At 34.9% G+C, this 13049-nt stretch overlaps 1 protein-coding gene across 1 annotated transcript; it reads right to left on the reverse strand.

Annotated features, from left to right (window-relative positions):
* Positions 1–135: 135 nt before the first annotated feature.
* LOC103332355 (phenylalanine ammonia-lyase 1) lies at positions 136–4065 on the reverse strand. Its single transcript, XM_008235082.3, has 2 exons — positions 3409–4065; positions 136–2120 (listed from the first exon to the last, which is right to left on the reverse strand). Exons 1-2 carry the CDS (start codon positions 3816–3818, stop codon positions 371–373), a joined length of 2160 nt encoding a protein of 719 aa, XP_008233304.2. The 5' UTR covers positions 3819–4065; the 3' UTR covers positions 136–370.
* Positions 4066–13049: the final 8984 nt, after the last annotated feature.

The following is a 13049-nucleotide window of genomic DNA, read 5'->3' on the forward strand; positions in this document are numbered from 1 at the left end:
TTACATGTTTTTCAAGTTCACAAAATCTATCATTTTGATCAATGTATTTACCAATACCAGTTGGTCAGCTTCCTTGCTTTCAGCTTTCATACAGGTTGGGCAAAAGAAGACATCCTTAGAGATAAGAGAGAGAGATTTAAAGAAATAAAGCCACCTTTTGTGACTTTTGTTTATAATACATTTGTTGATCTGCTGAAGATCGACTACAATGTAGACAACATATAAGCAATAAAATGAAAGAAAAAGAAAAAAAAGCATACACTTTCCAGTTTCAAGGCCATACAGCCTTGTATGAAAGGGGATAAAAAAACATAAATTTTTGATAAGAAAATTAAGTAATTTGCAGTAGTAAGGCGATAACCAGCACTCTCTAAGATATGGGAAGAGGAGCACCATTCCACTCCTTCAAGCAGTCCAGCAGAGGATCAATGAACTTTCCAGCACAGATCGCATTGAACACCTTGTCACTTTCCTCACCTGGTGATCTTACTTTGTCACCTGTCAACAAAGCAGTTCCCAGCTCTTCTCTCACAAATTTGTATAGTGGGTAAGACCTGCAATCTTTGATTCTGTTTGGGGTTGCTGATTTTCCATTATCATAATCAAGCCTGGCACTTTCAACTTCTTTGGGCAAGAGGGTCTTAAGCTCCTCTTCAAAAGCTGTAATCTTTTGGAAGATTGAAGTGCTTGAACTCTTTTCCTTCTCACCATTGTTCAATGCGTGCTCAACTAGAACATGCCTCAGTTTCTGCATCAATGGATAGGTAGCACTGCAGGGGTCATCGACATAAGCGAAAACGTACTCGCGGTCAACCACCTTGAGCAAGTCTTTCTCACAGAACCTAGAGGGGTGAAGCTCACCATTGAAGCCCACTGTTAGGACTCTCTTGGCCACTTGACTGACAGTGCTCTTCACTGTGCTCTTCAAGTTCTCCTCCAAATGTCTCAGATCAACAGCTTGGCACAATGCAACTAAGTATGTGGATGACATGAGCTTCAATATGTCCACAGCCTCAGCTGTCTTTCTAGAAGAAATCAACCCCAAGGAGTTGACATCTTGGTTGTGTTGCTCTGCACTTTGGACATGGTTGGTGACAGGGTTGCCAAGGAACTGGAGCTCTGAGCAGTAAGATGCCATTGCAATTTCAGCACCTTTGAGCCCATAATCCAAGCTTGGGTTGCTGCTTCCTGTGAGATTTGAAGGCAACCCATTGTTGTAGAAGTCATTGACAAGCTCAGAGAATTGGGCAAACATGAGTTTGCCAATAGCAGCAATGGCTAATCTGGTGTTATCCATGGCAACACCAATTGGGGTCCCTTGGAAATTTCCACCATGTAAAGCCTTGTTCCTTGAGACATCAATCAATGGGTTATCATTCACCGAGTTGATCTCCCTCTCAATCATTTTGGTTGCTGTTCTGATCACTTCAATCTGTGGGCCCAACCATTGGGGAGAAGTTCTAAGAGCATATCTGTCTTGCTTAGGCTTCTGAAGAGGATCTAAGTCATGCACCTTTTGAGCTGCTTTTACATAATCACTTCCAGCCAAAATGTGCTCCATTATGGCAGCAGCCTCAATTTGGCCTGGATGATGCTTCAATTTATGTGTCAAATGGTCTGTAAATTCAGGCTTCCCTTGCATAACTTCAGCAAAAATTGCTGACATGACCTCTGCTAAAACTGCTTGAGTGTTGGCCTCAAAGAGAACCATAGAAGCCAAACCAGAGCCAACTGCAGTGCCATTGACCAATGCAAGACCCTCTTTTGGCTGCAACTCAAAGAACCCACCATCAACCCCAGCCAACTTGAAGGCATCAGCAGCAGTAAGGGTTTCTCCATTGGGCCCTGTGGACTTGGAGTTGGGCCTGCCAATCAAAAGCCCAGCAATGTAGGAGAGAGGAACCAGGTCCCCTGATGCAGTGATTGTTCCTCTCAGAGGAAGGCATGGGGTGATGTTGCTGTTGAGGAACTTGGTTATGGCTTCCAAGATTTCAAATCTGATGCCTGAGTAGCCTTGGAGGAGTGTGTTGATCCTCACAAGCATTGCTGCTCTTGTTGCTGTGTGAGGCAATGTGTGGGTAGATTCTGTGCTGCTGCCAAAGATTCCAGCATTCAAGAATCTGTTCAACAAACAAAAAAAGAGACTCAATTAACACCATATTTTTTTTATTTATAAAAGCTGATATCGGGAGAGGGCGGTTTTCTCGCATACACTGTTAAAACGATGAAACCTTTCCACTAAGCTAGACCGTTGGCTAGTAAAATTAGTAAAATTAGTAAAATGGGTGTTTTTTTGTCCCAAAACAGAGACCTCTATAGTTTTTGTGTAAGAGGACCAGACTGTCATGAGCACAAAATTCAACTATTCTACTTTTATTATATTAGCTTTCTTTTATGTCAAGCAAATGTAAAATATAACTATTTTATTAATAATAGTATAAATATTAATACAATAGGACTATTTTATCTAAAATCATTGACAAAAATATTCTCTTAAATAATAGTATAAATATAACGTGTCTGTGTCGCTCTTAATCCCCAATTATTTTGACCGGTCATAAAATTATTTTATTATCAATATTAGTTACTTTATCTTTATTAAATCACAAGACTATCAAAATGTTTTGACAAATAGAAATTGCTTTTATTCATCTTTTTAATAGCAAGAGAGTGCTATCTTCGTTTGCAAATAACAACTACGGTTGAGTTAATGTAAACGGAAAATTCAGCTATTAAATAGAAAACTCAACTTGCCCTGAATATAAATATTTATAAATAATAATAATAAATAAATAAATACCAGTTATAGTAGTAAATAAATAAAAATATTTATTTTACATGGTTTGGAGAGTAAATTTATATTCTCAGGTGAAAGACTCAATCACATGATGACTCACGTTTGGACAAAAATAATCTTATAAAAAGAAATTTATATAAATATATTTAAAAATAAAAAATTACTATAATTTTTTGGTGAAATGGTCATTCTCCTTCTCTAGATTTTTTTTCCGTTTTTTTTTTTTTTTGGTGGTAAGGCCATTTCAAAAGACTTCACCTACCTATACCGCCATCAATAAGTACATAAGGTGAGACAATTATAGTCACCAATTTTCACCTAAAAATAGCTGGTGGCATAAGAAAAATATATCAAAAATTATGGCCACACCCTATCCTTATTCAGTTCAATCATATTAAACTCCCAACACGGAGTCCAAGCATATTCATAAAAGTAAAAAACAAAAACCATCATAACACAGAAAAGTCCCTATCAATTTGTTACTTGTTATGGTCAGGCGAGATAACGAGTATCTACTCGCATTTATAATGGGATTCATAAACCACCTCATGAGGACGTGAACGCAAGATGATTTGATACGTTGAATGGATGAATTAATTAGAGTTAATTACCTAATTAGCTCCCTCTGGAGGGCTCCACCTTGCTTGGTTCTCCTGTGTGAGGTTGCACCAAAACCAGTGGTTACACCATAGCTGTCTGTGCCTTTGCTCATGCTATCCATAACCCAGTCGCTGCTGGCCTTCACCCCGGCCCTGGCCTCCTCAGAGAGCTCCACGTGGACCCCACTGTCGTGGTTTGCAATTGCAGCCACCTGAGCTATGGTCAGGCTCTCTCCACCCAGCCTGACAACTGGCTTCCTGTACTGGTTGACCATTCGTTTGACCTCGTCCAGGTGGCTCCCTTTCAGAGACTCAGCAGCCATGCCCCAGTTCAATGGGTCCTGTGTCCCATGTAGCTGATCATGCCCCAGGCAAAACGACTCCATCCCATTGCCGTTTTGATCCTTATTGCCGATTTCCATTGCTTCCCAGATCACAAACAATGCCAAACTTGAGGAGCCGGATGAGGAAAAATGTCTCAATTTGATGAGGGGACAAATTACAAAATGGCACGAAGGGCAAAAGGGTTTTTTTATAACTCAAAAAATGGGATTAAAACTGGGAAGAAAATATGGGAATGGGAAATGAAGAGGGTGATGAATTTGGATGGAAAATTTTCTAAGTATGAGGAGTGAAAATTTTCCTGAGTTGGTTCACCCATATTCGCCTTGTTATATAGGGGCCTTCCTGCATAGAGTTCTGGGGTTGGTAGGCCGATGGGTTAGTTGAAAACTGCAGGTGGCCCTTGGATCTTCATGATCTTGAACGGTTGACAGCGCGACACGTGGCGAATTTGTGTGTTTGTGAACAACATGTGTAGTTTAGGTGGGGTTCAAAAACGCGGGCTTTTACTTGTCAATGATAACTGGAAGGAAGGGGGTTGGTGAGCAGGCTGTGAGAGAGGGCACGAAAGCAGCACGTCATCCTTAATTCCCTGCAAAACTATTTGTAAAAATGACTAGTAGTTCTGGGTACAACCGGAAGGTCAGCAATAAGGGTTTTAACATGTTACGTTGTTAAATTATAAAAATAAATACGTAATCTCGTACGATTTTAAAATATGTTATTTTGTTAAATTATGAATGTATCAGTTTGGTTTATTTTTACTGTATGGTGAAAATTTATGAGCAAGAGGATCTTTACCCAATATACTGTTGTGGAAAACAAAGATATAAAAATTTACTGAAATTACTAATTGTAGAAAACAAGGTAACTCTATCTACATTTAAGAAAATAATATCCTTACAACTTATTACAGTTTATGTGATACAGCTTCGTGTAGTATCGATATTAGTCTCAAGTTAACTTCATATTAAAATTTAGGTGTCAAGTGTTTTTCGATCTTAAAATGCCTCCATGTAACTAAAGAATATATCCCACTTAATAGTTTCAGTATTAGACGATTATTCATCTACTATTGATCATCTCTAAAATTGGTCCAAGTTTATGCACCTAAAAGGTAAAATCTATATGACCGGGCCTTCAGTCACTTTTGCACGCTTTATTAGCTTGACATTTCTAGTGGAAACCGAACCCAAAAAGCCAAAAGAAGATAAATAAAAACATGATTGGGTGATTTTGCTTCAAACAAACCTAGGTGATTGAATTATTGTTGCTTCAAAAACATGACCCATTTTATTATTATTATTTCTCCTTGATTTCTTACTTTTTATATCCTCTTTTATTCATTTCTAGCATATATTTGAATTTATTATAATTATTATTATTTGTCTGAGTACGTTTGAATCTTATGTTGCATGAAATTTCCAAATTTAGGACCACTTCTTTCTTTTTATGCACCATTTTAGTGGAAAACCTACCAACCCCATCCCCTCTAATTTATTTGGTTAGTGTTTGGTGGGATTTTGGCATGGAGTCTGAGGTGGCCTTTTTATATTCCTCAAATTCCACACCTTATTAATTGTTGCCATTAATAAATCTATCTTCATCTTTTTTAATAAAAGTGATAGTCTAAATTGTAAGGGCTATAATTTTTTCAACAATACCCTTGATATTGTTATTATTATTTAAAAATTTATCAAAGCATTAATTGCTAAAACATTGCATTAATTGCTTTCTCATGTGAGAAAAAAAAGCTCAGCCGACTGAAAAAAAAAACTTACATGTACCAGGTAGGGAGTATTTTTGCTCACCACTTTAACTCAAGGTATACCCTCATCATATTTCTCAACACTTGACACGTGTCTATTGACATAACTATAGTTCCATAAATACAAAGTAAATAGTTAACTATAATTATGCTAATGGACATGTGTCAAGTATTGAGAAGGATGGTGAAAGTACATCTTGGGTTAAAGTGGTGAGCAAAAATATTTCCGTACCAGGTATACCACTATGGCGCCAGGGGCGGAGCTATACATAGGCCTGAGATGGCCTGGGCCCCCCCAACATCTTCTCACCTCTTTGACTATATAAAGAGTGTAATATAGATTGCACAAAAAAATCCCATAGTTTTAAGCTTGTGGCCCCTCCAAATATCAAACTCTACCTCCGCCACTGTATGGCGCTATCCCAAACCAACCACTCATTGTCATGTGTTTTAACTTTTCGACATGGCAATACTTGATAGGCTCGGAATATTGCCACAATGGCATCTCCGTTACATGGAAGTTATTCTCGAGCCAAAACCCTAGGACCCGTTGGCTATTATATAACTGATATTATTCCTTCCTAAATTCTGTGGATTAATGTCACATTATTTATGAGGTGTTCTGTACAGCAGAATTTATGGAGGCAGCTTCGCCATTATATATGGCAAGCCAGACAGGGTTTTGGTAAAAGGAGTTCCCCAGAAGGAAAGTTATTGTTAACAGCATTGAAGAGTTGCACGACTCTTATATGTATATATACATACATACATATATATATATATATATATATATATATATCTTAGCATGAAACCAGATAAGTCAAGACAATAGTACCCTGTTCTGATTGAGTCCTATAACATGATTTGGTATTTGATGACCTAATTGGCAAATTTGACCAAGAAAAAATCTTATAAAATATTTTTGTTTTGAGTCCTTGACTAAGCAAAGCTGACACTGCCGATCGAAAGGCTTTGGAGCCTCAAAATGTAATACTCAAAGACAATAAGGAAAGAAAACTAGATTAAAAACAAAACTATACTAAAGGTAATACGTCAATGGCAATGCAACAAGAAATTAATTAAAAACCAAACTTAGGAGCTCTTTGGATAAGTCATGCCCACTACCAACCACCACTCACTCTTTTTTTTTGGGGGGTAGGTGAAGAAACCAAAGGAGAAATTGATCATGTTTTGTTACATTTTATGAGGTATTTACTCCACATATATGATGTTTTTTTCTAACCAATTTCTCAAACTGGAGTCCTACCAAAAGATCGAATAAGACTTTAAATTTATATGTACTCGTTTTTAGGCGAACATCAAATTATATGTACTCGTTTTTAGGCGAACATCGTGTGTGAGTCGACTGTGATTAGCAAAACTCATAACTTGAAATATGTTTTATCTGTATTTAATGTGTTGTAATTAGCTGAAATTAGAGCGATGATTAGCTAATTGTGGCAATCCAATTGACATAACCAAACAATAATAGAACGTGTAGTGTCTTCACTAATAAGTACTATGAATTCACTAATAAGTACAGAAATAGTTTGTGAATTGTGGTGATATTCCGAGTCGTTTCCTTAATTGTGAAATGAAATATCCAATGAATGGAATGTTTTTTTATTGGATATCGGGTAAGACTTTTCCTCGTTTACTTTGACATGAGAGAGAGAGAGAGAGAGAGAGAGAGAGAGAGAGAGAGAGATGATCATGTCGGTGTGAACAGCGGAAAAGAGGCACCAAACAAAAGTGTAGAGGAAGGATCTTATTAGGAGGTTGGGGCAAGACTAGCATGAAAAACACTTCATTATCCATTTAGGCAAGACATTTAAAAAAAATAAAAATTAATGCGTTTTGTGTTTGGTATTGAAGCGTTTTCACCAACCCACTTTGCGTTTTGCAAGCAATAAGCATTTGTAGGCTGACCAACACCACACACAAAGTGGTGATATTAGATATCTTCTTTTCCTCCCAACCCCACCACCCTCTTCCCCCTTTTCATATCTGTCTATAATCACGACACATAAACAAAATCTTATTCTATTTCTATTTTAACTACAAAGGAGGTTTTTTAATTGAAGAACAAAGGATAATTGATGCCCTACCTCAACAACTAGATAAAACTCTCTCACTTTCTAGTTAAGAATTCGATTTTATATGTGATTGATGATGCTACAATTTATTACAGAATTTATCTAAAATGTGCATCTACTAAACCTCCATTAGTGCAAAATTGGTTGATAGGATAAGATTTTAAAAAAAAAAATTTAAATGCGAGTATTCAATACACAATCAATTGACATTAGGTGAATAGACTCAAGACATTTGAATTATTAGGTAATGCTTTCATTCTCTAATGTGAAATTCACACTCAACCACCTGGACAAGATATGTCGGGGACATGGGAGCATGTGTGATTATTAGACCCAATATGTGAATAAATTGATACCATATTAGAATGTAATATTTGATCCAAAACTAATTGACGATGAGTGAGGAAACTCAAATTTATTTAAATTATTAGACAGGCTTTTGCTCTCGGATGTGGTGTGAGACTAACACAATCAACGTTTTTTTTTTAAAAAAAATAGTAAATTTAGTTTTTCCCTTTCAAATTAATTTTTCTTACATGTATGTAGCCCATCAATTTCTTTTTTACAAATTTAGAAATAAACCCAATTCTAGACATGTATTTATAAAAAAACCCAAGCACTATTTAAACATAGAAACACACCCAAAATCAACCCCAAAGTCAACTTTTTGGGTGTGTTTATAAATGGGTTTTGAGTGTATGTAATGATGGGTTTTGGGTGTGTTTATATGTTTAAATAGTGCTTGGGTTTTTTTATAATTTCAACCCCCATTTTGGGTGTTTTAGTGAAACTCCCTTTATTTTTCTATAAAATAAAATCCAATTTTTATAAGAAAAACCCAATAACTACTATCCAACTTAACAAGTATATCTAATGAAGTTTAATTATGTACCTATTATATAATTTTTTTAAATATACCTATTCTCTCAAAAAAAAAATATTTAAATTTTTCTGAAGAAACATTTATTTATTTATACTTATTATCTTCTTAGTAAAATGTACATACATTATTTATTAATGACCCAAAATTGTGTCACACGTCTCTCCAGCAATGTATGATCCTGTCGTATCTAGCGCTACATGTGACCTAATTCAAGAAGCTAGCAAATGCCGTGGAACAGAAAGCAGGCATATGCATGCATTTGTAAATTGTAATCCAAACTGAAACATTGTGCTCATAATTCAATTTTGAAAAAGCTTTGTATCAAAGGCGCCGATAAGGTGGATGGAATATGGACAGCTACAGTTTTTAGAGATCGATGCTGACATCTCAATTTCAGTGGTCTTATAATTAATTGGAATTCAAAAATCCTTATCCACCCGCCCCTTTTTTCTTTTTTTCTTTTTTTTTTCCCTTCTAAAACCCCACCAAATAAGATTAAAAAATCTAAAAACAGATGGAAATCAGAACGAGATTAATAAAACTGAAAAGAAAAAAAATATGACAGTTTGGATCGTTGAAAAAAAAAAAAACATATGAGACTCTAAAGAGTGTCTCCTACTTGTCATAGTTCTTTTTATGATCACGAAAAATGGTTTTAACATACATATCTTTGTTTTTTTTTTTCCTTCTCTCCAAATCTCCTTGATTACGAGAAAGGTAATGGCTGACCCATGAATTTATCTAGAGGTGGGCTAAATTTAATTTTGTAGGGAGATTTTTTATGACCAGGAATTTTTGGGCTATTTAATATTATATGGTAGGATTATATGTTTATTTTATAGACAATATGGTAGGATTTTAGTGAGTAGAAGAAGAAAAAAAATTATTCTAATGTGGGTGACTATGATAGGCTTTAAGATAAGTGGGCTAAACTTATCGTAGTGGATTTTGTTGTACAATTACGATTAAACTACAAAACCAACAGTGAGCTAAAACCTAGTCAAGCCCCTTTGTAGGTCTACCCTTGGAGAAAGGGAATTGACAAACTGACCTTCTAGATGCGCATAATGCAAACATGCATCACATTAATTAAGATCATCTCAAGCAACAAGTTTCAGTTTTATATCAATTGGCTCGTAGAATTTTTGTAGCATATTAATTGTAGAATTAGTTTATTTATTTAGTGAAAAGAATCTGATTAACCAAATAAAAAATGTTTACCACAGAGCATGCAAGACGATATAAAAAGTCAATGATTTATAAATAAGATTAGTAATGCAATAAGGATTGAGATGGTGGTTCAAGATTCTTCATGATCTATAACACAAACAAAGCCAAATTTGGTGCATAAACTAATTAATATGCTAATCTGGGTCCTAATTTTCTAAATTTGGAGATTAAAAAATGGAAAGGATCGGATTGGTAAACTCAATTTGCAAAGGATACTACTTGCCTCCGTACCTATAAGGAGATGTTCATCCTGCGAATCACAGTTTGACACATATGCAAAAGTAATTAATCAAAAAGACAAAAAGAAAAACGTTTGCACACATGTTAAATTGCTATTTACATGAATGTAGAAGCTCCTATTTACTTGATAAGGAGGGAAGTATTTTCCATTCGCAAAATGTGTCGTTGCAATTGTGATTGAAATCTCTACCTAATTTATCAACCTGTCATTTTGAGCCCTAACTTGATCTCCATTTATTCTTAGCAAATTGAAGGCTTCATATCATATGATAGCTGGCTGGCAAACTCAAATAAAAATACAAAAGAATAGGTCATCCACCACCATACACTCTTTCTTAGACTATTTCTATTTTGAATCTTAGGCCGTGAAGAATTAATTACATTAAGAATGATTATATCGTGACTGTGACGTTTATCCAAGTGACTTGGATATATAATATAAAAATAAAATTAGGAGTTTGGGTTTTGGTCTACTTCTAGAAGTAGAGACTAGAGATGAGAAGTATGTGGTTGTTTTTTAGTTTTTTTATTTTTTTTGGCACAAGCGATTAAGGAAGGGGGTTTTACACAAATATTAATTTGGTGTTTGGGGGTTTTGAACCTCTGTTCATATTGGTGGAGGTGGAAGAGTTCAACCAACTAAACTATTATCAAGGGCGGAACCATGAATTTTTCAATGGGTGGGCTAATTAAAGTTGTTTAGCTTAAAATCTAAGGACTAATTTTTGTTTGGATACTTACTGTTTCTATAGTTTTTCTAGAAATATATTAAAGTACATATTGGGATAAAATAGTAAAAGGTTGAGAGTTAAAATCATGAGTGTTTATTAAGAGATTATTTTATTAATTGAGCAAACAAATTAAATATGATTATATGCCTATAAAAATTGAGTAGACAATGGGTTACAAAATTATATTTGAGTAGGCTACTAAGTGTTTATGGGATGAATAACATTAAAATATATGTAATATATTTTAATTTTATAAAAAGGCTACCTGGGCTAGAGCCCATGGTAGCCCCCTACCTAGTTCCGCCCATGGCTATACCCTACTGGCCTTTGTGTATTTTTTTTAGTTAAGTGGAAGTTAAGACAAATTATGGTGGAGATAATGCAACTTTGTTTGCAAAATAATTCATAAAAGTACAGGTATTAGTGTGAAAATAGAGTAATCTATATATATAAAGCAAACATTCAAAATATTAGAAAATACTCTTACTTAATGCAAATATTAAGAATTGAAATTATTAATTAAATGAGGATAATATGATAAATTAACATTTTTTTCATATTAAAAAAATTCAGATAGTGGGTCCTATATTTATGAAACACAATTATGCATTATCTTTTATTTATTTTTTTATAATTCTAAATGAAAATAAAAGTTTTAAAAAAACTAATTGGCAAGGAGCTAGTTAGTTGTAACAAGAATTATTAAGGCCATGCCTCTACTACATAAAAATAGACAAATTAAAATAAAAAATAAAAAATAGAGGCAACAACAATCATAGTTATGAGTTGACCAAATAAAAAATGAAACTTGAAGTCACTTGGGTATGAGTTGACCATAAATGATGAGTAAAATATAATTATAAATTGGAGACAGAGTCAAAGAGCTGACATTCCCAGGCAAAACTTCTTAGTCAAAAGAAATGATCAGACCAACCAAAAAAAAGAAGGAAAGAAATGCAAATACCAAGCTAAAAAAACAAGGAACTTCAATGGAAATTGGGCTTTCCTAGAAGTAACCAAACTGAGCTTCAAATTTCTTAATTTGAAAGCAAATGTTAATCAGGGGCATGGTCTGATTAGCTCCCTTAAGAATCTGGGTAGACTTGAGGTCAAAGTCAAGGTCAAGGTCAAGCTAGAGCAATTGTAAAATTTGCACTCATTTTGCAACATTATTTAGCCCAATGGAAGCTGCATTAACAAATAAAAACTGTCATATAATAAGAAGAAGAAGAAAAAAAGGACTTGTTGCAGAGAGTAATTAAGTGTTCATTGATTTCAACCAGCCAAATTCTGTGTTGGGGTCAATGCTTGCTTAAGTGCACTGCTTTGCTTAATTGCTCTTGTAATTCAATTCCCACATCTTATTCTATGATTGTGATCAGGAATTCAAGCTATCATGTGGAAGCACCAATATGTTTTCTAGGTGCTTTTGGGTCAAGTACTTTCATGATTTTCTCAGGTGGAAAGCAGCTTTTTTCTTCTTCTTCTTCTTCTCCATTTTTCCAGTGGCAATTGCACTCTTATTTTCTTGCATGAAGACACAATCTGGTTTGTTGTTGTGTGATTGAAATTGATGGGAAACCACTGGGTTATTTCCTAGTACAAGGCTGAACATGTCAAAATGTGCAGTGCTTTGCTTTGCACTTTCGCATTGATGCAGATTAAGTTGAAAGTCTGAAGAGAGAGAAGAAAACAGAGACAATGATAGATCCTGCAGAATCTTGTCACTTGATAAACTACTTGGCTCCCACTTCCAACTGCTCTTACAAAAGAAAAAAAAAACACAAAATACAAGGAAAGTGAGTCCTTGGCAGTTTCCCTAAAAACCCAAAAGCCCACATTCAAAGAGTAGAAGAGCTTGTGGATTTTTAAGGCAATGAAAAGCCCAAGCTGAGAGATATCATCACAGATTGAAGCTGGGTTGTATGTAGATGGGCTAAAAGCTGTATTACAAAGACATCTTGCTCTGTGGAGGTGTTGATAGCATAGGCCCAAATTCAATGTTATATTTCTGATTTTCATATTGTCTTTTGTTTCTTTTTTTTGCTATGATTTGTAAGGGGCTCATTCTAAGCCTAGAAAAATCATTCACGCTACGATTTCGCACGAGAAAATGCGAATTTGCTTCGAGGCAAACATTTGTTAATTTCCAATGAAATAAAATCCTAAACATGATTAAAATTGAAGACGCTCATGGAGGATGTTGCTTTTGTGTTGTTTTTCTATTCTAATGCTCTTCATAATTTAGTTTGGGACATGTTGTGTTCAAAGCCTTTTGATTTTTATGTGTTATGTTTAGTTTTTAATTTGTTACAAACTTATAGTCACACAAAATTAACGGGTCGAGTTTGAGTTTAGATATT

The sequence above is a fragment of the Prunus mume genome, linkage group LG5, assembly GCF_029339155.1.
Source record: "Prunus mume cultivar Tortuosa linkage group LG5, ASM2933915v1, whole genome shotgun sequence".
Classification (NCBI taxonomy): Eukaryota; Viridiplantae; Streptophyta; class Magnoliopsida; order Rosales; family Rosaceae; genus Prunus; species Prunus mume.